The sequence below is a fragment of the Lepus europaeus genome, chromosome 21 (genome assembly GCF_033115175.1).
Source record: "Lepus europaeus isolate LE1 chromosome 21, mLepTim1.pri, whole genome shotgun sequence".
NCBI lineage: Eukaryota > Metazoa > Chordata > Mammalia > Lagomorpha > Leporidae > Lepus > Lepus europaeus.
This window is the reverse complement of record NC_084847.1, coordinates 3,155,933-3,179,546: the sequence shown is the minus strand read 5'-3', so window position 1 is coordinate 3,179,546 and position 23,614 is coordinate 3,155,933. Positions and strand designations below refer to the sequence as shown.

The window sequence follows — 23,614 nt, the reverse complement described above, 5'->3', positions numbered from 1 at the left end:
CTGACTGAGCAGAGGGGGTATGACCAGCCCTAAATCCGGCAGCTGTAGAGAGGAATGAGCTCCCCAAACCACTCTCCCTCCACCCACCCCACGTGTTGAAAAAGGAGCTCAGAGTGACAGCTGCAGAGCTTCCTGAATTAGGGGGCCAAGTCACAGATTCCCCCTGCATGGGCCCGTATCGATGGATATTCTCAGGGTTAAATCAATAGGAAACAGGCAGCTGATCTGGGAAGGCTGCAGGTGCTATGCAGACATCAGAGGTTGGTCTGTTGATAGGAGTTTGCTGTCCTAGGTGAGGACACTGCTTTGAAAAGTCTGGCTGCAAAGGGAATTGACAAAAATTGCTGTACTTTTGTGGGAGAGAGAAATGCCAGTGAGGCTGGACAGGTCCTGAAGGAGAGTTGGGGGAGCGTTGCTTGCTGTCAGGGGAGAGGCCGTGCACATTTTCCACGGCACCCTTGTGCTGTCTGTCCCTGACTTTCAGTGGGAAGTTGAGACACCAGGTGGGGAGATCTGCAGCACTGCGCTAGTTGTGGGCCCACTCTGGATTCAGAACAGCAGAGCTGTTGCTCTCTGGTAGTGAGCTCCCTGTCCCTGAGGGTATTCAAGCAGAGGTTGGATGAATATCTGTCCGCGTTATGCAGGAGTGATTATGGGCCCTTCCAAGATAGAAAACCCAGTGTTTCCAAGATGAGCGGGAGTGTACTGTAGGTGATGTGGAGGGCATGAGTGCAATGGTGGCTGCAGAGGCCAAAGTCAGCTGGGATGCTGTCCATGCCACGAAGACACCCTGCGCTCACTCCCAGGTAACAGGACCTTCCAGCAGATTCTACCCATGAGTGAGGAGTGAGCTTTTGGTCTTAGGACCATTGTAGGAAACGTGATTAAGGAGGCCACTGTTTGTGTCTTTGTGTCTCTGCATATAGAACATATGGAATATGGCAGTGAGCGTGGGGTGCACCTCCGTCATCAGTAATCACATCTGTTAACTAATTTTTTTTTTTTTTTTGCCAGGCAGAGTTAGACAGTGAGAGAGAGACAGAGAGAAAATCCTCCCTCCGTTGGTTCACTCCCCTAATGGCCACCATGGCCGGCACTGCGCCGATTCGAAGCCTGGAGCCTGGCACCTCCTCCTGGTCTCCCATATGGATGCAGGAATCTAAGCACCCGGGCTATCCTCCCGGGCCACAGCAGAGAGCTGGACCGGAAGAGGGACAACCGGAACCAGTACCCGGCGCCCCAACCGGGACTAGAACCAGGGGTGCCGGTGCCGCAGGCGGCCCATGTTAACTAATTTTTAAAAAGATTTTATTGGCCGGTGCCGCGGCTCAATAGGCTAATCCTCCCGCCTGCGGCACTGGCACACTGGGTTCTAGTCCCGGTCAGGGCACCGGATTCTGTCCTGGTTGCCCCTCTTCCAGGCCAGCTCTCTTCTATGGCCGGGAGTGCAGTGGAGGATGGCCCAAGTGCTTGGGCCCTGCACCCCATGGGAGACCAGGAGAGGCACCTGGCTCCTGGCTTCGGATCAGCGCGATGCGCCGGCCGCAGCGTGTTGGCCACAGCGGCCATTGGAGGGTGAACCAATGGCAAAAGGAAGACCTTTCTCTCTGTCTCTGTCTCTCTCACTGTCCACTCTGCCTGTCAAAAAAAAAAAAAAAAAGATTTATTTATTTTAAAGACAGTTACAGAGAGGCAGAGGGAGAGAAGAAAGGTCTTCCATCCACTGGTTCACTCCCCAAGTGGCCGCAACAGCCGGAGCTGCTCTGATCTGAAGCCAGGAGCCAGGAGCTTCCTCTGGGCCTCCCACGTGGGTGCAGGGGCCCAAGGACTTGAGTCATCTTCTACTGCTTTCCCAGGCCATAGCAGAGAGCTGGATTGGAAGTGGAGCAGCCGGGACTCGAACCGGCGCCCATATAGGATGCTGGCACTGCTACGCCACAGTGCCAGCCCCAAGGGGGTATTCTTTGATTTGCAGTGTGGTAGTCTTTTATTTTCATTGTGATTGATAACCACATAAAAGTTAGTGAGCACCCACCTTGTACAAAATTGACAGCCCTGTAGCAGACTCGGGCTTACAGAATACCCACTCAGGCAAGTGCCTGGTTGTTTCCCAGCTTGTGTCTTCAGTTTGATGAGCTGACTAAACCTCCACTTTGACTTTTCAACCAGACTTTGTTTATTTTAGTGACAGGTAGAAGAAATCTCAACCCAGATGCCTGGGCTGTTCAGGATCTGACTTGGTTTTCCCAGACCCTTGAGGACCTGTGTTGAGTTGTGCATTGATCTAGCAGATCAGCTGCTGGAGAGGGACTGAGCTACAGGAACTATGTGCCCGGAACTATAAAATATCAAGTCTGGTTCTAGAGGCGGTGGCCTTTCTTGTGGTCTCCCAACCAACCCTGCCGGAGCTGCACACTCGTGACTCATGCACGTAGCAGTGTGGGTGCTGCGACTCAGTGAACAGTTCCAGTAGTCCCCTGCCAGCATCTCAGTAGTTCTGTGAGGTTGGCCACCCTATTTGACAACGCTGGAGACTTAGGTCCTGAGGGCCACCCAGCTTCCCCACGGATCTCCGATGTCGGACTTTGAGCTGTGCCCCGGAAATTTCTCCACCCGGGCAAAGGGGTGTCTGTTCCTTGACAGGAGCACTTCGGGATGAGCCACCATGTGCAGTGGACATGGGAGACTAGGGGGTCGTGAGGAGCCCTCCTGCATGGCTGAGACAGGGTGTGGCAAGACCCCTGCTTTCCTTCAACAGCCCCCAGCTTCCAGGGGCCATTCCTCACCTGTGACTTGTCCCACTGTCAGAACATCTTTTGCACAAGGACACCTCTTGCTAGATAAATCCCTTATCACTCTCTGTCTCAACCTGTGCAGGGACACTGGAGACTCACATGAGGACATGGACATGGGCTGAGTGGACGCTGACAGAGGCACAGGAAAATGCTTCCTGCAGAAACCGGGGAGGCCCGTGCTCGGGAAGAAAGGATGTGCAGGGTGTTGGGGAAGGCCTCCTGGAAGACATCCACCTGAGACCCACGCTCGCAGGGTAAGCTGGGAAGGGAGCCATTGGCACAGTGTCCTACCCTGAGCACCTGGTCTCTCCTGGAGCCATTTGGGAAAAGGGTACTCACCCCTCATTAGCTTTTTAAAACTTATTTAAAGATTTATTTATTAATTTGAAAGGTAAAGTAACAGAGAAGTAGAGAGAGATCTTCCATCTGCTCGTTCGTTCCCGAAATGGCTGCAATGGTGGGGCCAGGGCTAGGCCAGGCTAAAGCCAGGAGCCAAGAATTTCTTTTGGATCTTCCACATGGGTGCAGAGGCCCAAGGACTTGTGCCATCCTCTTCTGCCTTCCCAGGCTTGTTAGTACGGAGCTGGATTGGAAGTGGAGCAGCCAGGACGCGAACCAGTACCCATTTGGGATGCCAGCACTGCAAGCCAGGACTTAACCCACTGTGGCACAGTGCCGGCCCTACCTTTTATTAGCTTTAACCTAAAAATTCACCTTCACGTTGAGCTAAAATGTTTCTTGTGTAGCCCTTGCCCATGAAACCCTCCTGTTGCTCTCTAGAACCCATAGAACAAGCCAAGATTTTTTTCTGTCTTTTCTTTCTTTCCACATTTGTTAGCATTTTAAAAAATAATTAAAAAATTTTTAATTTACTGATTTTTATTTGAAAGGCAGAAAGAGACAGAGAGACATAGGGAGAGATCTTCCATCTGCTGGTTCATTCCCCAAATGCCTGCAACAACCATCCAAAGCCAGGAGCCCAGAACTGAGACATGGGTGCAGGGACCCAAGTACTGGAGCCATCACTTGCTGCCTCCCAGTTATACATATTGGCAGGAAGTTGGAGTTGGAAGCAGAACTGAGACTGAAGCTCAGGCACTGCACTATGGGATGCAGATGCCCAACCCAGCATTCACGGCCATTTAATGGACTTCCCTCCTTGTGACCTCCAGACGCCCTTACCTCTCATGATCTTCTCTGAAGAACTTGACCTTCACGATGACAGGCTGCTGTGACAGCTTTCTTGTCTCTAGAACTCCATAGTAGCCCAGTTGAAATGCATGAATGCTGGGAGTGGCTCCACTCTTGCTTTCGGCAGTGTTTGTTGTGTCTGCTCACTGACCAGTGCCCATGAGTTACCCAGTAGACAGTTGGGCAGTGTTCCTCGTTAAGTGGCAACACCCTCTGCCAGCTTTCTCAGAGCTGCCTGGTGTTTGTGAAGTCAGGTGGTGCACACCACCAGTGTCACAAGTGTAACCCGGCCTCCTGATGCTTCTGTGCTTACTGATGAGGTGCGACGGTGGTGTACATGGGCCGTGGTTTCTGAGCCTTGCTCAGTCTGGGTGGCATGTATACGCCTGAGACTATGAAAGAGGCACATCTCTTTCATACAGCAGCACTTTTGCAATTGAGATGGAACTGATGGGTCCTCCAAGTAGAGGTCAGTGACTGGTGGTGACTTGCCAGCTCCTGGGCCTCTCCTCATTTGGTCGGAAAAAGCGTAAGCATACTTTGTTCCTGTTCACTCAAGAACATCTGCCTGAGACGTCAGGAGCAGGTCTAAGTTGGGAATGATAGGCCGGGGACCCTTGGGCTGAGGTCACTAGCAGCTTCTGTCTGAGGCTGAGCTGGCAGAAGGGCAGGCTCTGAGATCAGAAGTCAGTGGTGGTGGTGGGTGACATGGGGTGAAGCCAGTGTGGGGATTTCACAGAGGAGGTGAGGTCTGTTTGAGAATTTGTGACTTCAGTTCGTTTTCAGTGGAGTCTTCCTTTTTACATCACTCATTTACAAAACAGAGTACTTTATTCTTCTTCAGTTTAAAAAAAAATTGTAGTTCGTACATAATGCAAAGCTTACCATTTTAATCATTTGGAAGTGTACAGTTCGACAACATTAAGAACATTCATGTTGTTGTGCAAATATCACCATCATCCATCTCCAGAGCTTTTTTATTATCTCAGGCAGAAACCATACCATCCAACACCCACTCCTCCTTCCCCGGTTCCTTGCAATAACCATTCTGTTTCCTGTCTATGAATTTGACTTTTCTAGTACCTCATGTAAATGGAATCACTTCACATTTGTCTCTTCTGGACTGAATTATGTCCACCTTCCCTCTGCCCTCCCCAATCCATATGTTGGACTTAACTCCAAGTACTTCAGAATATGAGTGTTTGGAGATAGGGCTTTTATAGGAATAACTGAGGGTAGACATTTGATGCAGGAGTTAAGATAACTGCATGAGACCCCTGTGTCCCATATTGGAGTGCCTGTGTTTAAGTTCAACTCTGCTTCCTCGCTAGCTTCTTGTTGATGTGTGCCCGGAGAGAGTTTACACCGCCTAACTTGCGGTATTTTGTTGAGGCAGCCCTGGGAGATGAATATGTTGTCCTTTTGTATCTGGCTTATTTCACTTTTATTTTTTTTAAGGGAAAAGGCTTAATGAATCTTAATGAAGAATGGGATGGGAGAGAGAGTAGGAGATGGGATGGCTTGCGGGTAGGAGGGTAGGGTGGTTAGGAGGGGAAGAACTGCTGTAATCCAAAAGTTGTACTTTTGAAATTTATATTTATTAAATCAAAGTTTTCTATAAAAAAAAGAAAAAAAAGAAAAGGTTTATTGTCAGGTGGAGGAAACCCGACAGGCTGCCTCCCTGTGCACAGAGAGAATAGCAGCCTGTACTGGGAGAACAGTCTCACATAGCTTTGCAGAGGTAAGGAAGTGGGAGCAGCAAAGCCCGTTAGGGTGGGGGTGGACCTGACACTTGTGATTGGGCCATTTGGTCACCTGACTTCTAGTAAGCCAGGCTGGGCTCAGGAAGATGGTACCATTTTACTAACATTCCCCCTTTTGTTTTCTACTTACTTATTTTTTAAAAAGATTTATTTATTTGAAAGGCAGAGTTACAGAGAGGCAGAGAGAGAGAGAGAGTGAGAGAGAGAGAGAGGTCTTCCATCCACTGGTTCACTCCTCAAATGGCAGCAACGGCCAGAGCTGTGCTGATTGGAAACCAGGAGCCAGGAGCTTATTCCAGGTCTCCCATGTGGGTGCAGGGGCCCAAGGATTTGGGCCATCTTCTACTGCTTTCCCAGGCCATAGCAGAGAGCTGGATCAGAAGTGGAGCAACCAGGACTGGAACCAGTGCCTATATGGGATGCTGGCACTGCAGGCAGTGGCTTTACCCACTATGCCACAGCGGCAGAACCCGCTTTTGTTTCTTTATAAAGCAAGTGTTGTGTGGGATTATATCAGCCCCGAAAGTCCAGGAGGGATGGAGGGACAATGATCTATCTTCTCTAGCTGCTTCCTGCTGACATGAGGTGACAAGTTACTCTCCGTTGGCATGGGCAATGTCTAAAGTTGTGATGTCCTGGGTAGGGAGCCAAGTATATATATCCCTGTGGTAGCATTTGGTTGACTGCCTGGTTGGTGAAGGGTTTGGTTCATTGCATTATCACTTCCTGTAAACACTTAGGAATTTTGGAGGGCCAGTGTGGATGGAGATCGCAGAGCGTTCGGTGGTGAAGAAGGAGATCCAAGGGTGGTGAGTTTTGTGGTTGGCAGAAGTCCAGGATTCCGAAGCGGCTCACATCCCCCAGGGGAGAGCAAGATCAATGGGACAGCCTGGCCCTGTGTTTTGGTACCAATGAAAAGAAAGGCCACCACAAAACACACCAAACACTGGAATAAGGGAGGAGGTTTATTGATGAGTGAGAGAAATCTGACAGGCTGCCTCCCAGTGCACGAGAGAACAGCCGGCTTTTTTCACTTACTGTAACGTTGTCAGGTTTGATCATTGTTGTAGGTTGTGTTAGAACTTCATATACGGATGTACCTACTGATGACACTTAGGCTGTTGTGAACATGATGTACAAGGGTGTGTTTCAATCTGAGCAGTGCTAGGCTCACTCTTTCCTTCTGGTTGGATGTGGGTTCTTGGGGCTTGCTTTGACCCTTCAACATGTGCCCCGTAACTCCCAACCCCCTTTCCCTGCCATGGTGATTCCTTTTAACTTGGATTGCTGGGAAGTCATGGGCTTAATGCATTAGGTGGTTGTGGATTCCAGTCCAGACAACTTCGTTCCTAGTTGTATGATGCCAGCGAGCACTTTCAGCCCTGTGGCTGGCACCTCATTGTGAAGTGGTGAAGATGTGCCCGCCACTCGTCATATTGCAGTGCCTAGCCCACAGGAGCCGCTTCATGGACTTCTGGTTCCTTTCCTCCCCCAGGACCACCTCCTACCTCCTCCCCTATAGTGCACCCCTCCCCAGAGCCATACATGGATTGGAAGATTCGGTTCTCTAGAGAAACAGAACCGGTAAGATGTGTATTTTTAGGCAGAGATTGTAAGGGTTGGCAGGTCTGGTGTTTGCAGGGGTGTTGGCGGGTGGGAATTTCGCAGAAGTTGATGCTGTGGTCTTGAGTCTGAAGCCAGTCGGTTGGCTGAACTTCTTCCTTGGAAAAACCTCAGTCTTCTAAAGCCTTCAGCTGACCAGATGAGGCCCAGCCACAATATGTAATGTGGTCTTCTCTACTCACGGTATACTATTTTATTGATTGATTGATTGATTGATTGACAGGCAGAGTGGACAGTGAGAGAGAGAGACAGAGAGAAAGGTCTTCCTTTGCCGTTGGTTCACCCTCCAATGGCCGCCGCGGCCCGCGCACTGCGACCGGCGCACCGCGCTGATCCGATGGCAGGAGCCAGGTACTTATCTGGTCTCCCATGCAGGTGCAGGACCCAAGCACTTGGGCCATCCTCCACTGCACTCCCTGGCCACAGCAGAGAGCTGGCCTGGAAGAGGGGCAACCGGGACAGAATCCGGTGCCCCGACCGGGACTAGAACCTGGTGTGCCGGCGCCGCAAGGCGGAGGATTAGCCTGTTGAGCCGCGGCGCCGGCCATGGTATACTATTTTAAATGTTAGAAATACCAGGGCTGGCACTGTGATGTAGTGGGTTAAGCCACAGCCTGTAGTGCCAGCATCCCCTAGGGGCACCAGTTCAAGTCCCGGCTGCTCCAATTCCGGTCTGGCTCCCTGCTAATGTGCCTGGGAAAGCAGCAGAGATGGCTCAAGTCCTTGGGCCCCTGCCACCCTTGTGGGAGAGCCAGAAGAAGCTCCTAGCTCCTGGCTTCACCCTGGCCCAGCCCTGGCCCTGACCATTGCAGCCATTTGGGGAGTGAACCAGCAGATATATCTCTCTCCTCTGTCTCTGTCTCTGCTTTCAGATAAAAAAATCTTGAAAAAGATTTATTTTATTTATTTGAAAGGCAGAGTTACAGAGAAAGGTAGAGAGAGAGGGGTCTTCTATTAGCTGGTGTGCTCCCCAAATGGCCACAATGGCCAGAGGTGTTCTGATCCAAAGCCAGGAGCCAGGAGCTTCTTCCGGTCTCCCACATGGGTGCAGGGGCCTAAGGACTCGGGCCATCCTCTGCTGCTTTACCAGGCACGTTAGCAGGGAGCTGGATCAGAAGTGGAGCAGCCAGGACTCGACTGGTGCCCATATGTGACGATGGGCACTGCAGGTGGGGGCTTTATCTCGGGGCCTCAAATTAATAAATCTTTTTTTAAAAAAATGTTAGAAACACCTTCCCAGTGATGTTCAGACAGGTGTTTCACCAAACAGCAGCACTACTGCCACTGCCCAACTGATGTGACTGTGAAGTCCCCATCGTTGCCATGACTTGGGTGTGGTTTGTCCCCTCCAAACTTGTGTTGACACTTGGTCCCTGGTGTAACAGTGTTGAGAGGTGATGGGACTTTTGATGGGTGTCTGGGTCACCAGGGGTGTGCTGTCAGGAGGGATTCATGCTGCCCTTGAGGACTGGGCTGATTTTTGTGGCAGTGAGTGAGTGCTTCCTCCCCCTAGGACTGGAGCAGTTCCCGTGGAAGCATGCGGGTAGGAATGAAGCGAGGCTGCCCCTTCGTTCTGTCTCCTCTACACATGCCTACTGGGCCTTGCACTCTTCTCTGTGTTAGGATGCTGCATGAGGTCCTCTGTGGCTGCAGCTGCCTGATTTTGAGCCCCCTGGCTTCCAGAGAGCTCAATAGACTTCCTTCCTGTATAAATTACCGTCTCAGGCCTTCTGTTCCACAACAGTGAACCAAGACAGCCCTAACTAATATCTTGTTGTCTTCAAACTTACCTGTAGATTCATTGTAATCCCGATTAAAATCCACTAAGGCGTTTTTAAAAAATTGAAAAGTTGGGGCTGGCACTGTGGTATAGTGGGTAAGACTGCTGTCTGCAGTGCTGGCATCCCATATGGGCGCTGGTTTGAGTCCCAGCTGCTCTACTTCCGATCCAGCTCCCTGCTAATTTGTCTGGGAAAGCAGCAGGGGATGGCCCAGATGCTTGGGCCCCTGTGCCCACATGGGCGATCAGGAGGAAGCTCCTGGTTCCTGGCTTCAGCTTGGCCCAGTCCCAGCTTGTGGCCATTTGGGGAATGAACCAGCGGATGGAAGATCCTCCTCTCTCTCTGTAACTCTGCCTTTCAGATCAATAGAATAACTTAAAAAAATAAACCAAAACCTAGTATTTGGAGTTATATAAATTAAAAAAAAAAATAAAGTTTATATGGAAATACAAAGGAACTAGATGTTTGTCTATCTGGAATTCTGAGAAAGAAGAATGAAGCTGCAGGACTTCCGCTATCTTATCAGCCTTATCAGGACTTGCACTGATTTTAAGACCCCGAGGAAACTACAGTAATCAAGACAGAGTATTGGTGAGAGAACAGACCCAGAGATCAGGGTACAATGCAGAAATAGATTCCTGTGTGGGCATGGGGGTGCTGTGGATTTTAGAAAACCGTGTGAGGGGTTGGAGTGGGTATTGTGAGATTAAGCCCCTGTCTGTGACCTGGCATCCCATACGAGTGCTGGTTTGAGTCCTGGCTGCTCCACTTCTGATCCATCTCCCTGCTAATGCACCTGAGAAAGCAGTGAAAGGTGGTTCAAGTACTTGGGCCCCTGCTGCTCACATGGGAGACAGATGGAGTTCCGGCTCTGGGCTTCAGCCTGGCTCAGCCCCAGCTATTGCTGCCATTTGGGCAGTGAAGCAACAGTTGGAAGATTGATCTCTGTCTCTCCCTCACTTTTTGTAACTCTGCCTGTCAAATAAATAAATATTTTAAAAGTTGCAAAAGCGATTCAGTGGGGGAGGGATAGTCTTTTTTTTTTTAAAAAAGATTTATTCAAAAGAGAGAGAGAGAGCGAGAGAGAGAATCTTCCATCTGCTGGTCTACTCCCCAAATGGCTACAACAGCTAGGTCTGGGCCAGGCCAAAGTCAGGAGTAGGAGCTTATTCTGCGTCTCTCACATGGATGGACTCAAGATGGACCATCTGCTGTTTTCCCAGGTCCATTAGCGGGGAGCTAGATTGGAAGTGGAGCAGCTGAGACTTGAACTTGTGTCTACATGGGGTGCCAGTGTTGCAGGCAGTGGCTTAACCTGCTACACCATAGTGTGTGCCTCAAGGGATGGTCTTTTCAACAGATGGTGCTGGAGCAACTGGATATCTATATGTAAGACTCTAAACTTTTGTTCATTTCTTGAAACTTGTGAAAAATGGATCATAGATCTAATTGTAAAACCTAAAACTATTATGCTTCTGGAAGAAAATAGAAAATACTATAACCCTAAATTAGGCAAAGAAAGAGCTCTAAGATATGACACCAAAAGTATAATTCATAACAGAACATACTGTAAATGAGATTTATTAAAAGTGAAAGACTTTAGGGGCTGGCATTATGATGCAGTGGCTTTAGCTGCTGCCTGCGACGCCAGCATCCTGTATAGGCTCTGGTTCAAGTCCTGGCTGCTCCACTTATGGTCCAGTTTTCTGCTAATCACCTGGGAAAAGCAGTGGGAGACCTGGAAGAAGCTCCTGGCTCCTAGCTTTGGCATGGCTCAGCCTTGACTGTTGGGGCTATCTGGGAGTGAACCAGCAGATGGAAGGTCTTTGTCTCTGTCTCTTTCTCTCCCTTTCTAACTCTGACTTTCAAATAAATAAATAAACCTTTATTTAAAAAAAATGATGAACTTTAGCTCTTTGAAAGGCGGTTAAGTGAATGAAAAGACAGGAGAAAATATTTGCAAATCATATATCTGCTGGAAGACCTGTATCCAACATGTATGAATGACTCAAATCTCCAACGGGCTGGTCCTGTGGTGCAGTAGGTTAATCCGCTGCCTGCGGCGCCAGCGTCCTACATGGGCACCGGTTCTAGTCCTGGCTGCTCCTCTTCCAGTCCACCTCTCTGCTACGGCCTGGGAAAGCAGTGGAGGATGGCCCAAGCACTTGGGCCCCTGCACCTGTGTGGGAGACCTGGAAGAAGCTCCTGGCTCCTGGCTTTGGATTAGTTCAGCTCTGGCCACTGCGGCCATTTGGGGAACAAACCAGCTGATGGAAGACCTTTCTCTCTGTCTCTTCCTTCCTCTCACTGTCTGCAACTCTACCTCTCAAACAAATAAATAAAATCTTTAAAAAACAACAAAAAACTCAAAACAACCTATTAAAAAATGGACAGAAGATTTGAATACTTCACTGAAGATAAATCAAAACCGTGGATGGCAAGCATACACGTGAAAACATGCTCGATATCGTTAATCTTTAGGAAAATACAACTTAAAGTTCCGTAGAGTTACCACTGCCCACGGATTAGACTGCAGGATGGGAAGGAGTGGAAGTCTCCTGCACCACTGGTGTGAGCAGAACAGAAAATGGTATAAGCATCTCAGAAAAAAGTCACCTGCCGTCTGACCCAGCCATTCCACTCCTAGGCATTCACCCACGAGAAGACAGCATGTATTTATAAACTGAGTTGTGTGCAAATGTTCTCAGAGTTTTCTTTGTAATACTGAACCTTGGAAACAACTCATAAGTCTGTCAGCAGGTGAATGGTCTGTCCATGAACTGGAAGGCTACTTAGTATAGTGGAGAGGAATGAACTACAGAAACGTGCCGCGTCAGGAATAGATAAGAAAGTGGCTGTGGGCATGGAAGGAGACAGGTAAAACCACCTGGTGTGGGGCCGGTGCTGTGGCATAGCGGGTAAATCTGCCGCCTGCACTGCTGGAATCCCATATGGGGCCGGTTCAAGGCCCGGCTGCTCCATTTCTGATCCAGCTGTCTGCTATGGCCTGGGAAAGCAGTAGAAGATGGCCCAAGGCCTTGGGCCCCTGCACCCACGTGGGAGACCCGGAAGAAGCTCCTGGCTCCTGGCTTCGGATCGGCATAGCTCCGGCCATTCCTGCCAATTGGGGAGTGAACCAGTGGATGGAAGACCTCTCTCTCTGTCTGCTCTCTCTCTCTCTCTGCCTCTCCTTCTCTCTCTGTGTAACTCTGACTTTCAAATAAATAAATAAATAAATAAATCTTTAAAAAAACAACAATAAAAAACACCTGATATGATTCCATTTCCAGCAAAACCTGGGAAATGCCGACTGATCTATAGCGACTGAGCAGATCGGTGCCCGGAAGGGGTGGGAGGAAGGGACTGCAGGGATGTGTACGAGATTCGGGGCATCTGCTCATTATCCTGATTGTGGCAACGGCCGCACAGTTAAGCACATCAGAATTTATCAGCTTGTTTCCTTTACAAATGTATCATGTGTTATGCCTCAATAAAACCATTTAATGCACCCGCCCTACAAGAGGCCTTGTTTTTTCCTGGTTGCATTTTCTTTGTGGCTCACTGCTAACTTCCTCCCTTTTCCACACCCCTCCTCCCCAACCCGCCCCTGCTGTGGTACTGTCCCCCAGCTGAACCTTCAGAAAATTACATCCAAGAGGTTTTTGGAGAGGTGTGTGCCACTCCATCTCTCCCTCACTTCCCAAGTGCCACTGTGCCTGTCAGCCTCCCCGGTTTCCCCCTGCTCAGCACTCTCACCGCAGAGCCCCTGGAAGCCTAAGCTCCCGGCCTTGCACCTCAAAGGTCAGATGTCGCATGTTTTCCTTAACTGGCCATTGGCAAAGCTTCCTATCAGTCACTATCAAATAGGATCTCTTCTGATCTGACCTGCAGCTTGTGTCAGTCGGAGGCCTGTCCCGATCCTTGTCCTGCCCCAGACTTTAGATCAAGATAGTGCAAGGTCTGGGAAGACTCGGGTTCCCAGCTCCTGGGCCTCAGCCCAGGGGTGCCCCACTTTATCTCTGCTACCCTGCTCTGTGTTCCAGGTCATGTGATCCGAGAGCTGCTGGGAGGTGGGGGGAGCCAATCCAACCGGGGCCCTGCCTTCTGGGGCCTGGCAGCTGGGTTTGCGACAGCGGCAGCCAAGCCTCTGTGCAGCCTGTCGGGGTCTGGGCTTCTTCCCCATCACGTCCGCCCAGTTGCCCTAGTGACTGTGTGACCCTTCTCCCGCCCCCCCAGCCTGTTGCTGCCACCCACGCCCACCGTATAAATAGAGGCGAAGAGCAGCTGGGTTCTCTTGGCAGTCACCATGAGGGCGCTGCTCCTGTTCTGCTGCTTTGTGGCCTCGCTCCTGCTCTCGGGACAAGCAGGTATGCCCAACCCGGCACAGGCAGGCCCAGATGGTGCCCCCAGTGCTCCCCCCAGGTTTTCTGTTTGCTGTGGGGTGGGGGGGAGTGTGAGCCTGAAGGCACAGCTTTGCTCCTTGCTGATCCTGGTGCTTTTACCCTTCTCTTGTCCCCGGGCCGTGGAGGAAGAGCTGTGTGCAGAACTGGAGGGCAGCTGGGGGGCTTTAGGGAGGCTAAAGGCAGTGGAGAGAGGTGTGTGGGCCTGAGGCCTGGACCAGGGGTGAGAGAGGAGAGTCTGGCTGGCGGATGCCAGTAAAGAGTTCCCCAAAAGTCAAGACTAGAGGAGCCTCCGAGATAGACCAGACAAACCCACACTTGGAGCTGCAGGTCGTGTGGGTGACTTTCGCACCCCACGGGAGACGGAGGGCCTCACCCCACCTGAAGACCTGGGTCTGAGTAATTGAGGATGCAGGGATGTGGTGGTCAAAGTTGGAAATCATTTTGTGCATGGTGGGATAGAGTTGGAGTCTCTGGGGTACGGTTGGGCGTAGGGCTGGGGGTTGGGCTGGAAACAGTTGGACACAGACTTGAGGAGTGGGGCCCATTTTGGAGCAGAGCCTGAGTGAGGAGTGGGGCTTTCGTCAGAAAGGGGGCTCGGCTCTGCCTGCCCAGGCTCTCCTTTGACATCTCAGCATTTTGTGCAGCAGAGGTGGCTTGGGTTGCAGCATGGGGGTTATTTATAGGCTGTCGAGGGGACACTAGATCACTTTGCCACCTCTCTTGCAAGACTCCTAGGGCTGGCTTCCCTTGGGGGAGGTGCTCTGGGGATCCCCCTAGGTATCAAGGGCTCCCCACTTTGTCACCTGGCTCAGCCCTTAGTCTTTGCACGTGGATCTAGAGTCCCAGTCTGTCTTGTTTGGAGGTTTTGTCTCTTGAGAAGGGGGTGCTGCCAGGATGTAGTTCCAGCCAGGAGAGGGGTGATGGGCAGGAGCAGAAGCTGTTCTGTGGTGGCTAGGGATGTGAGTTGGGGGCTCTGGCCACTGCATGTGCTACTGGGCCCTGCCCTTGTCTGCCCTTGAGTTAATTTGGGCCCTGTGGGGCTGCAGGCTGGAGTGGTGAGTATTCCAAGCGGCTGTCAGGTGGCTAAGTATGGAAACAGCAGTGTAATTGGATCCTGAGCCACAGCCACCCTCTCCCCTGTACCCCCTCCCCCGCAGGCTGGTCCCAGCTGCCACCTCATTTGGGCTTCCACGCAGCAGGTCCCAAGAATTTTTAGCCTTTTAGGGACATCCTTTATGTTTCCTGCCACTGAGGCAACTGGACATCTGGCCTATCCATGGGCCTTGCTGGGCCCTTCTGCAATGGGGAGAGGGGTTGGCAGGTGCTTTGTGGCTCCCTGACCTTGTTGTGCCTACCCCAGCCTGTGCTTCAGTGTGGGAGCCCCCTCCCTCCCCACTACTGGGCTGTGGATTTGATCATGGCCCTGTATGTTGTAGAATGCAGACCCCAAAGATGGTTTCTTCCTGTACCCACTGGGAGGTTCCAAACCACAGGGGCTGTTCCCCACGCCCTGTAAAGACGTCCTGCCCACAGCTGTGCTGTCCTGGGTAGTCCACCTGCTCTTGGAGGCAGTGTCTCTGCACTGAACTCCTCTTCCCACCCCTTGCTGAACCCTCACCACCCTCCAGGCCTTGCCCCTCGCCTGGGCAGCAGCTGTTCTCTCTACCCCCAGCTTCCAGTTGGAGAGGGCTTCCGCAGAGCTGCGCTTTCTTTTCTTCTCCCATACTGCGCTCCTGTCCTTCTGGACTAGGGTGGTGGACTCTGCAGCCTCCGCTTCTCCCTGTGATGAGACCAAGGCCACTCCTTCTCCTCCCATCAGTCACAAGTGCCCATGCCATGACCTGTGTGAAGCAGCCGGGCTGTCACCAGACACCTCCCTGGTCTCCACCCCCGACCTGTGCCCCCGCCCCCAGTCCTTTGTCCCTAGTAGGGTTCTTTCCTTTGGACGAATCTCACTTGGGGATGAGCCCTGTGAAGGACAAGGGGAAGGACCCTGGAGGTGGTTGGATCTGGGACTTCATTGTCCAGGGCAAGGCAGGGAGAACAGAGGGAGTCAGCCACAGCCATGCCAGGCCAGTGCTACCCTTATCCTCGTGGGTTTCTTTCCCTCCCCTCGCCTGCCTCTCCCCGACAGACACTGCCTGTGGTGGCTGTTACCCGGTGCTCAGGGGAAGCCGCTGTGGTTGCCGGGCGTAGAGTGATGCTCTTGGTCCTCTGGCTCCCCAGAGGATGGGGGTGCCAAGGAAGCATTGCTTTGGGTTTAAGCCATTGGTGTTCGTTGCTAAAGTCTGCATTTGGGATACCGTTGCTTCCTGTTGTCCTTCCTGCTGTCTGATACAGAGACTAGAGACTGTGTTCCCACTTCATCTTCCTGTGCACCCAGCCAGCCCTGGGATGCAGACTTGCCAATCAGCTGCAGCCTACCCACCCTGCTTCCCATGCAAGGGTGAATGCAACTGGGGGTGCCCGTCTGAGAGTCCAGGGCTGACCTCCCCTCCATGAGAGAGGAGGGTGAAGGTTGACTTTCAGGAACCCTCTCCCCGCACCCCACCATTCCCAGAAGGAGGCCAGTGTCCTGTTTCCTCGCAGGGCAGCCCCACTGCTCCCATGCACAATGGGGAAGGCTGCTCAGAGAAGGTGGTGGGTCAGGGGTCTTGAGAGCACAGACCCCAGAAGTCTTTCCAGTCCCTTAAAGCCGCATCTCCAGCCAGTTCCCTGATTCCTGTCTGGGACAGCTGGGTGAGTCCATAGGGACCATCTAGTACCGATTTCCCACAGAAACTCTGGAGCACTAACCTGGGATACGAAGTGGGTGCAGCTACCACCACCACCAAACAGTGCCTTACTTGGTGGCCTGTGGGGCCAGTTTGGGAAGTGCTGGTTTTGGCCCATATCTGGGTGTTAAGAGTGAAGGTCAGGCCGGCACTGTGGCTTACTAGGCTAATCCTCTGCCTGTGGCGCCGGCACCCCAGGTTCTAGTCCCAGTTGTTCTTCTTCCAGTCCAGCTCTCTGCTGTGGCCCAGGAGGGCAGTGGAGGATGGCCCAAGTGCTTGGGTCCCTGCACCCACATGGGAGACCAGGAGGAAGCACCTGGCTCCTGGCTTCGGATTGGCACAGTGCCGGCCGTGGTGGCTGTTGGGGGAGTGAACCAATGGAAGGAAGACTTTTCTCACTGCCTATAACTCTCTCTGTTTCTCTCTCACTGTCTAACTCTGCCTATCAAAAAAAAAAAAAAAAAAAAAAAAAAAAAAAAAGTGAAGGTCAGACCTCTAGTTCCTGGAGGCCAGAGCTGGAATCCAGCTCTCTTCACTCCCTTGCAAGTGCTTTTGCCTAGTTAGACCCAACGGAGGTCCAGACAAGGCCAACAGCTTCCAAGCAGGGGGCTGGGCAGGGCCCCGGGGGCCAAGGATCGGGCAGGTGCTGTCTGTCTTGGCTGGAATGAGAGTGGAAATGGGTGGGGTTGTAGCTGCCTGGATGGAGAACTCTGGTGTGGCCCTTTCCCAGACACATTCCCTGCTCCAAACCCAAATCTGGGCCCCTTCACAGCGTGGCCCCTGCCATGCATATGCTGCAAAGACCCTTCAAATACCTTGTTGCATTTTGTCAGTCATGAGCTCAGTCCGTTTGTCTTGTGTTCCTGTGATTTTTCGGATGGGACACCAGGAGAATTCGGATAGGCCTTCTGTCCCTGCTGTGCTTGCAGCCCAGTAGGGGAGGGGGCTCCTCCTTCCTCATGGTTGTGTCTGTGGGAGTAAGAGAGACAACAGCAGGGGCCCCAGAGGAGGTAGGGAGTCTGCCTGGAGTGAGCAAATGCATCTAGAGAGGCCTTGCGGCCAGTGTGGGGGCAGCAGAGGGAGAAAAGAGCGGAGAATATTTGATCTGGGCCTTGGGGAAAGTAGGATTTAGATGTGGAGACACAGGAATGGAATTCCACATACAGGGAACGGGCAGAGTCAAGGTCACAGGAACGGGCTCCAGCGAGATCTGGGAGAGGTCGCCTTGTCTGGCTTGGGCGAGGCTGGGCAGACAGAAGTGGGGGCAGTGAGGGTCCGATTTGGAAGGTGAGGTTGGGGCTGAAGTGTGAAGGCCTTGCGAGTTGGGCTGAGGAGGAGGAGTGCTTTATTCTGTGGGCAGCAGGTAAGCGTGGAGGGCTTTTGGAAACCATCCGGCAGGACTGAGGCGGGGGACCCCAGCCCACACTGGGTCCTGCCACAGAGGGCGGAGCGGCTGTCTCAGGGACCCTGTAAGGGGGAAGGGAGGCTGTTGCCCTGAGTCATGTGGTGTTGGCAGCCCCAGGCCCACTCCCGAGTGACATCAGGCAAAGGGAGAGGGAGGCTGGAGGTGAAGTCAGCGTACATCCTTGTTTTCATCACTCTGAGTGGTGGGACCTGCCATCGCAGGCCAGGAGGCCGGAGACAACAGGGGGCGAAGTTCCCCTCCTAGCTCCACCCTCCGTGATATTTATTCACCAAAGGCTTGCAGTGGGTCAGTCACTCCTTTCGCTGCATCGGTGTTAGTTTTGTTAAGTGCAGGTGACACAAGTGGGCACGTGGCCTGAGTAACACAGTAGCTGGCCTCGTTCTCATTCTTGCTTGTGACTGGAGGCAGGAGTCCCATCTCAGGTCTCCTGGGAGGGCTGCACACTTCTCACAGCCCAGGGGTGGGGGGACTCACTTCACATGAGGGGGACAGTGGAGAAGAGCTGCTTGGTGGACTGGCGTGTGTTATCTCACCCCTCTGCTCAAACCCTGCCCTCTCTGGGCTTCTCAGGCAGGTGTTAGAACCAGGAGAAGCCCCCGCCCCAGACTCTGCATCCACCCTGTTTGGCTCCTGGATTGCGTTTTGGTATCTCCCTTTACTTTCCCCACGCTGCACCCAGTTCGTATCCCAGGTTAGTGCTCTATGCCGGCATCCTACTGCGTCCTCCACTCTGCCACCAGGATGCTCCGTCAGGAAAGGCTCTGAAACTCGTTCAAATGGAGGGCCGATGCTCAAGAGCTCAGAGCAGCTCTCTCACAAATCCTTTGTTATAAAGCAGTCAAAGGATTTTAGCTCAAAAAATGCATCTCTGAAGAGGAATTGCTCATTTCCTCGGTGAGCAAGGTCTTACTCAGAGTCCCTGAATCACAGTGTGGAGGCAATATAATATAGTCCAGGGGTTCTGAGGGCAGAGGGGCTAAGTTGTAGAGTCGGGCATTCTCTGCCCGGTCTTGCGAGGGTGAGTGAGTGAGAATGATGGCCATGGAGAACACAGGGATGCCAAACTGAACTGCCCCATGCTGGAGAGGTCCCAGTCCCCCGTGCTCAGCCCCAGCCTGGTGTGGCAGCAGGAGACGAAGGTGGCAGATGGCACAGTGGGGCCTCGGGGTGGGAGGGGGTCTGGAGCCAGGCGCATTCTCTGGTCTGCCCTGCTTCTCTAGGGTTCAGAAAGTTCTGTTCCCTCTGGTTTCAGCCTCAGCCCTCAGAGTCAAGGTCCCAGGTGCCCCCCCACTCCAGGGACACACCTGCCACCCCCTCTTCCTCCCTGAAGAGGCCTCCAGAGCAGCCAGTCCTGAGCTGGGAGTTTGGGTGACAGAATGAAATTTAAAGACCAGAATTAAATCAGAATTAAATGTAATCACACATTAAACTCAATTAATATAATTAAATCAGAATGTAATGAATCATTCAATTTATAAAGCCACCCAAAAAAAAAATCAGAAATTAATTTAATCAGAATTAAAGTTCCCAGCTATTAGGAGATCAGTCATTGATTTCTCATGGCCCAGGGCCTTGCTGGTGCTGGTGCTGGTGCTGGTTCTGGTGTGGTGTGGTGTGGAGGGGAGGGGAGGTAGCCCAGGGCCACCCTGGGGGCTGATTCCAAGGGCATTGTGAGGCCATGGCAGGAGCCAGGAGCCTGTCTTTGCTAAGGTCATGCAGTGGGGAGCAAGGGAAAGTGTGGTCACTGGTACTGCATCCAGCTGCAGGTACTGGGGCCCAGGAGCACTCTGGGGGATATTGGTGCCAGGCTCCCCACATCCCAGGGGCTCTTCTCCTCCCCTCCCCTCCCAGAGCCCTTCTTCACAACCTCCCGAGCCCTTGACTGCTTGCAGTGCGAAGTGTTCTAGACACCTAGTGAGTGCAGGCTGTGTGGCCTGCCCTGGGCAGAGGAGGCACTCAGCGCAGAGTCCAGAAGAAATGTGGGTACAGTCTCCCTTGGGGAGCACACCCTTGGGCCAGGGAAAGCAGGAGGGACCTGTGTTAGGGTGAGGGACAGGATATGATCAGAAAGAAAGGGAGGGTGCAACAAGGACCCAGACTTGGGTGCTTCACACACTCAGGGCTCAGAGAAGTGGGGCATTTGACAAGTGCAGCACGAGGCCTGGTGAGCTCAGCAAGGTCCTGGCCGGGTTGCATGGTGCAGGCAGGAATGGGCTGTGTCTCTGCCTCTGGAGTTGAGCTTCTATTTAGGAAGATGACTCGCATTGAAAAAAAAAAAAAAAAAAAAAAAAAAAAAAGGAACTAAACCTGCCAGCAGCCTACGCTCTGGTTGGAGCTCAGAGGATGGCTGGGAAGGTCAGTCTTGCAGGGGGCAGGGTTCCAGCTCGCCGAGCAGGAAGGGATGAACACTGGGCTCAGCTCTGAGCGACCAGGGGGCTGTGCTTTTGTATCATTTGCTTGTACATTGGTCTCTCCTTGCCTGCAGGGCTTTTTTTTTTTTTTTCTTTCAAGATTTAATTATTTTAAACGAGTTACAGAGAGAGGAAGAGAGAAAGAGAGGGAGAGAGAGAGAGAGAGAGAGAATATCTTCTGTCCATAGATTCACTCCAGAAAGGGCTGCAACAGCCAGGGCTGGGCCATTCTGAAGTCAAGAGCCAGGAATTCCATCTTCATTTCCCACTTAGGTGGGAGGGGCCCAAACACTCAGACCATATTCTGTTGCTTTTCCCAGGCCATTAGCTGGGAGATGGATTGGAAGTAGAGAGCTGGACCTACACCGGTGCCCATCAGGGCTGCAGACATTGCAGGTGACTGCTTTACCCACTACGCCACAACGCTGGCCCTTCTTATCTGCAGTTTTGCTTTTCATAGCTCTAGTTACCTGCAGTCAACCACAGTCTGAAAATTTTGAATGGAAAACTCCAGAAAGAAACCATTCATAAGTTTTACGTAGCTTTTGTTAGAGTATATTGTTCTAATTGTTCTAATTGATCGTAGTTATGTTGTCAGTCTTTTACTGTGCCTAGTTTAAAAATTAAACTTTACCATAGGTATGTGTATAATGTTAACAGTTAGTGTATACAGGGTTTGATCTTGTGTGCTGTGTCAGGCATCCTCTGGGCATGTCCCCACAGATGAGGGCCACTGCACTGCCTCACTGCAGTCCACTGGGGTGTCCTCACAGATAAGGGACACTGCTGTGTCACTACAGTCCACTAGGGGTGCTCTCCAGATGGGGACACTTCACTGCCTCAGTAACAGTCCACTGGGGTGTCCTCACAGATGAGGGACACTTCTGCGTCACTACAGCCCACTGGGGGTGTCCCTGCAGATAAGGGACACTGCACTGCCTCACTACAGCCCACTGGGGGTGTCCCCAAGATGGGGACACTGCACTGCCTCACAACAGTCCTCTGGGGGTGTCCTCACAGCTAAGGGACACTGCATGGCCTCACTACAGTCCTCTGGGGTGTCCCCAAGATGGGGACTCTGCACTGCCTCACAACAGTCCTCTGGGGGTGTCCCAGAGATGGGGACACTGCACTGCCTCACTACAGTCCACTGGGGGTGTCCCCGCAGATAAGGGACACTGCATGGCCTCACAACAGTCCTCTGGGGTGTCCCCAAGATGGGGACACTGCACTGCTTCACTACAGTCCTCTGGGGGTGTCCCCACAGATAAGGGACACTGCACTGCCTCACAACAGTCCTCTGGGGTGTCCCCAAGATGGGGACACTGCACTGCCTCACTACAGTCCACTGGGGATGTCCCCGCAGAAAAGGGACACTGCATGGCCTCACAACAGTCCTCTGGGGTGTCCCCAAGATGGGGACACTGCACTGCCTCACAACAGTCCTCTGGGGGTGTCCCTGAGATGGGGACACTGCACTGCCTCACAACAGTACACTGGGGTGTCCTCACAGATAAGGGACACTGCACTGCCTCACTACAGTCCTCTGGGGGTGTCCCTGAGATGGGGACACAGCACTGCCTCACAACAGTCCACTGGGGTGTCCTCACAGATAAGGGACACTGCACTGCCTCACTACAGTCCTCTGGGGGTGTCCCTGAGATGGGGACACTGCACTGCCTCACAACAGTCCTCTGGGGGTGTCCCCGAGATGGGGACACTGCACTGCCTCACAACAGTCCTCTGGGGGTGTCCTCACAGATAAGGGACACTGCACTGCCTCACTACAGTCCTCTGGGGGTGTCCCTGAGATGGGGACACTGCACTGCCTCACTACAGTCCTCTGGGGATGTCCCCGAGATGGGGACACTGCACTGCCTCACTACAGTCCTCTGGGGGTGTCCCCGAGATGGGGACACTGCACTGCCTCACAACAGTCCACTGGGGTGTCCTCACAGATAAGGGACACTGCACTGCCTCACAACAGTCCTCTGGGGTGTCCCTGAAATGGGGACACTGCACTGCCTCACTACAGTCCTCTGGGGGTGTCCCCACAGATAAGGGACACTGCACTGCCTCACTACAGTCCTCTGGGGGTGTCCTCACAGATAAGGGACACTGCATGGCCTCACAACAGTCCTCTGGGGGTGTCCCTGAGATGGGGACACTGCACTGCCTTACAACAGTCCTCTGGGGGTGTCCCCGAGATGGGGACACTGCACTGCCTTAAACAGTCCTCTGGGGGTGTCCTCACAGATAAGGGACACTGCACTGCCTCACTACAGTCCTCTGGGGCTGTCCCCACAGATAAAGGACACTGCACTGCCTCACAACAGTCCACTGAGCTGTCCCCACAGATAAGGGACACTGCACTGCCTCACTACAGTCCTCTGGGGGTGTCCCCACAGATAAGGGACACTGCACTGCCTCACAACAGTCCACTGGGCTGTCCCCACAGATAAGGGACACTGCACTGCCTCACAACAGTCCTCTGGGGCTGTCCCCACAGATAAGGGACACTGCACTGCCTCACTACAGTCCACTGGGGCTGTCCCCACAGATAAGGGACACTGCACTGCCTCACTACAGCCCACTGGGGTGTCCCCACAGATAAGGGACACTGCACTGCCTCACAACAGTCCACTGGGGTGTCCTCACAGATAAGGGACACTGCACTGCCTCACAACAGTCCTCTGGGGGTGTCCCCACAGATAAGGGACACTGCACTGCCTCACAACAGTCCACTGGGGTGTCCTCACAGATAAGGGACACTGCACTGCCTCACAACAGTCCTCTGGGGGTGTCCCTGAGATGGGGACACTGCACTGCCTCACAACAGTCCTCTGGGGGTGTCCCCGAGATGGGGACACTGCACTGCCTTACAACAGTCCTCTGGGGGTGTCCTCACAGATAAGGGACACTGCACTGCCTCACAACAGTCCTCTGGGGGTGTCCTCACAGATAAGGGACACTGCACTGCCTCACTACAGTCCACTGGGGCTGTCCCCACAGATAAGGGACACTGCACTGCCTCACTACAGCCCACTGGGGTGTCCTCACAGATAAGGGACACTGCACTGCCTCACAACAGTCCACTGGGGTGTCCTCACAGATAAGGGACACTGCACTGCCTCACAACAGTCCTCTGGGGGTGTCCCCACAGATAAGGGACACTGCACTGCCTCACAACAGTCCACTGGGGTGTCCTCACAGATAAGGGACACTGCACTGCCTCACAACAGTCCTCTGGGGGTGTCCCTGAGATGGGGACACTGCACTGCCTTACAACAGTCCTCTGGGGGTGTCCCCGAGATGGGGACACTGCACTGCCTTACAACAGTCCTCTGGGGGTGTCCTCACAGATAAGGGACACTGCACTGCCTCACTACAGTCCTCTGGGGCTGTCCCCACAGATAAAGGACACTGCACTGCCTCACAACAGTCCAC

General features: G+C 52.7%; 1 protein-coding gene across 5 annotated transcripts in view; it reads left to right on the top strand.

The window, feature by feature from the left end:
• The window catches only part of SRL (sarcalumenin), a 65,752-nt gene that overhangs the window by 5,171 nt on the left and 36,967 nt on the right, over nucleotides 1-23,614 (top strand). The window contains exons 2-4 of one of the 5 annotated variants that reach the window (XM_062179954.1): nucleotides 2,878-3,049; nucleotides 10,377-10,542; nucleotides 13,390-13,520. In XM_062179954.1, coding sequence (XP_062035938.1) covers nucleotides 13,460-13,520 — 61 coding nt within the window. In that variant the 5' untranslated portion in view covers nucleotides 2,878-3,049; nucleotides 10,377-10,542; nucleotides 13,390-13,459. Of the gene's footprint in view, nucleotides 1-2,877; nucleotides 3,050-10,376; nucleotides 10,543-12,865; nucleotides 12,955-13,389; nucleotides 13,521-23,614 lie in introns of those variants that run through there. The other 4 variants (XM_062179955.1, XM_062179956.1, XM_062179958.1 and 1 more) reach the window with 4 other exon arrangements.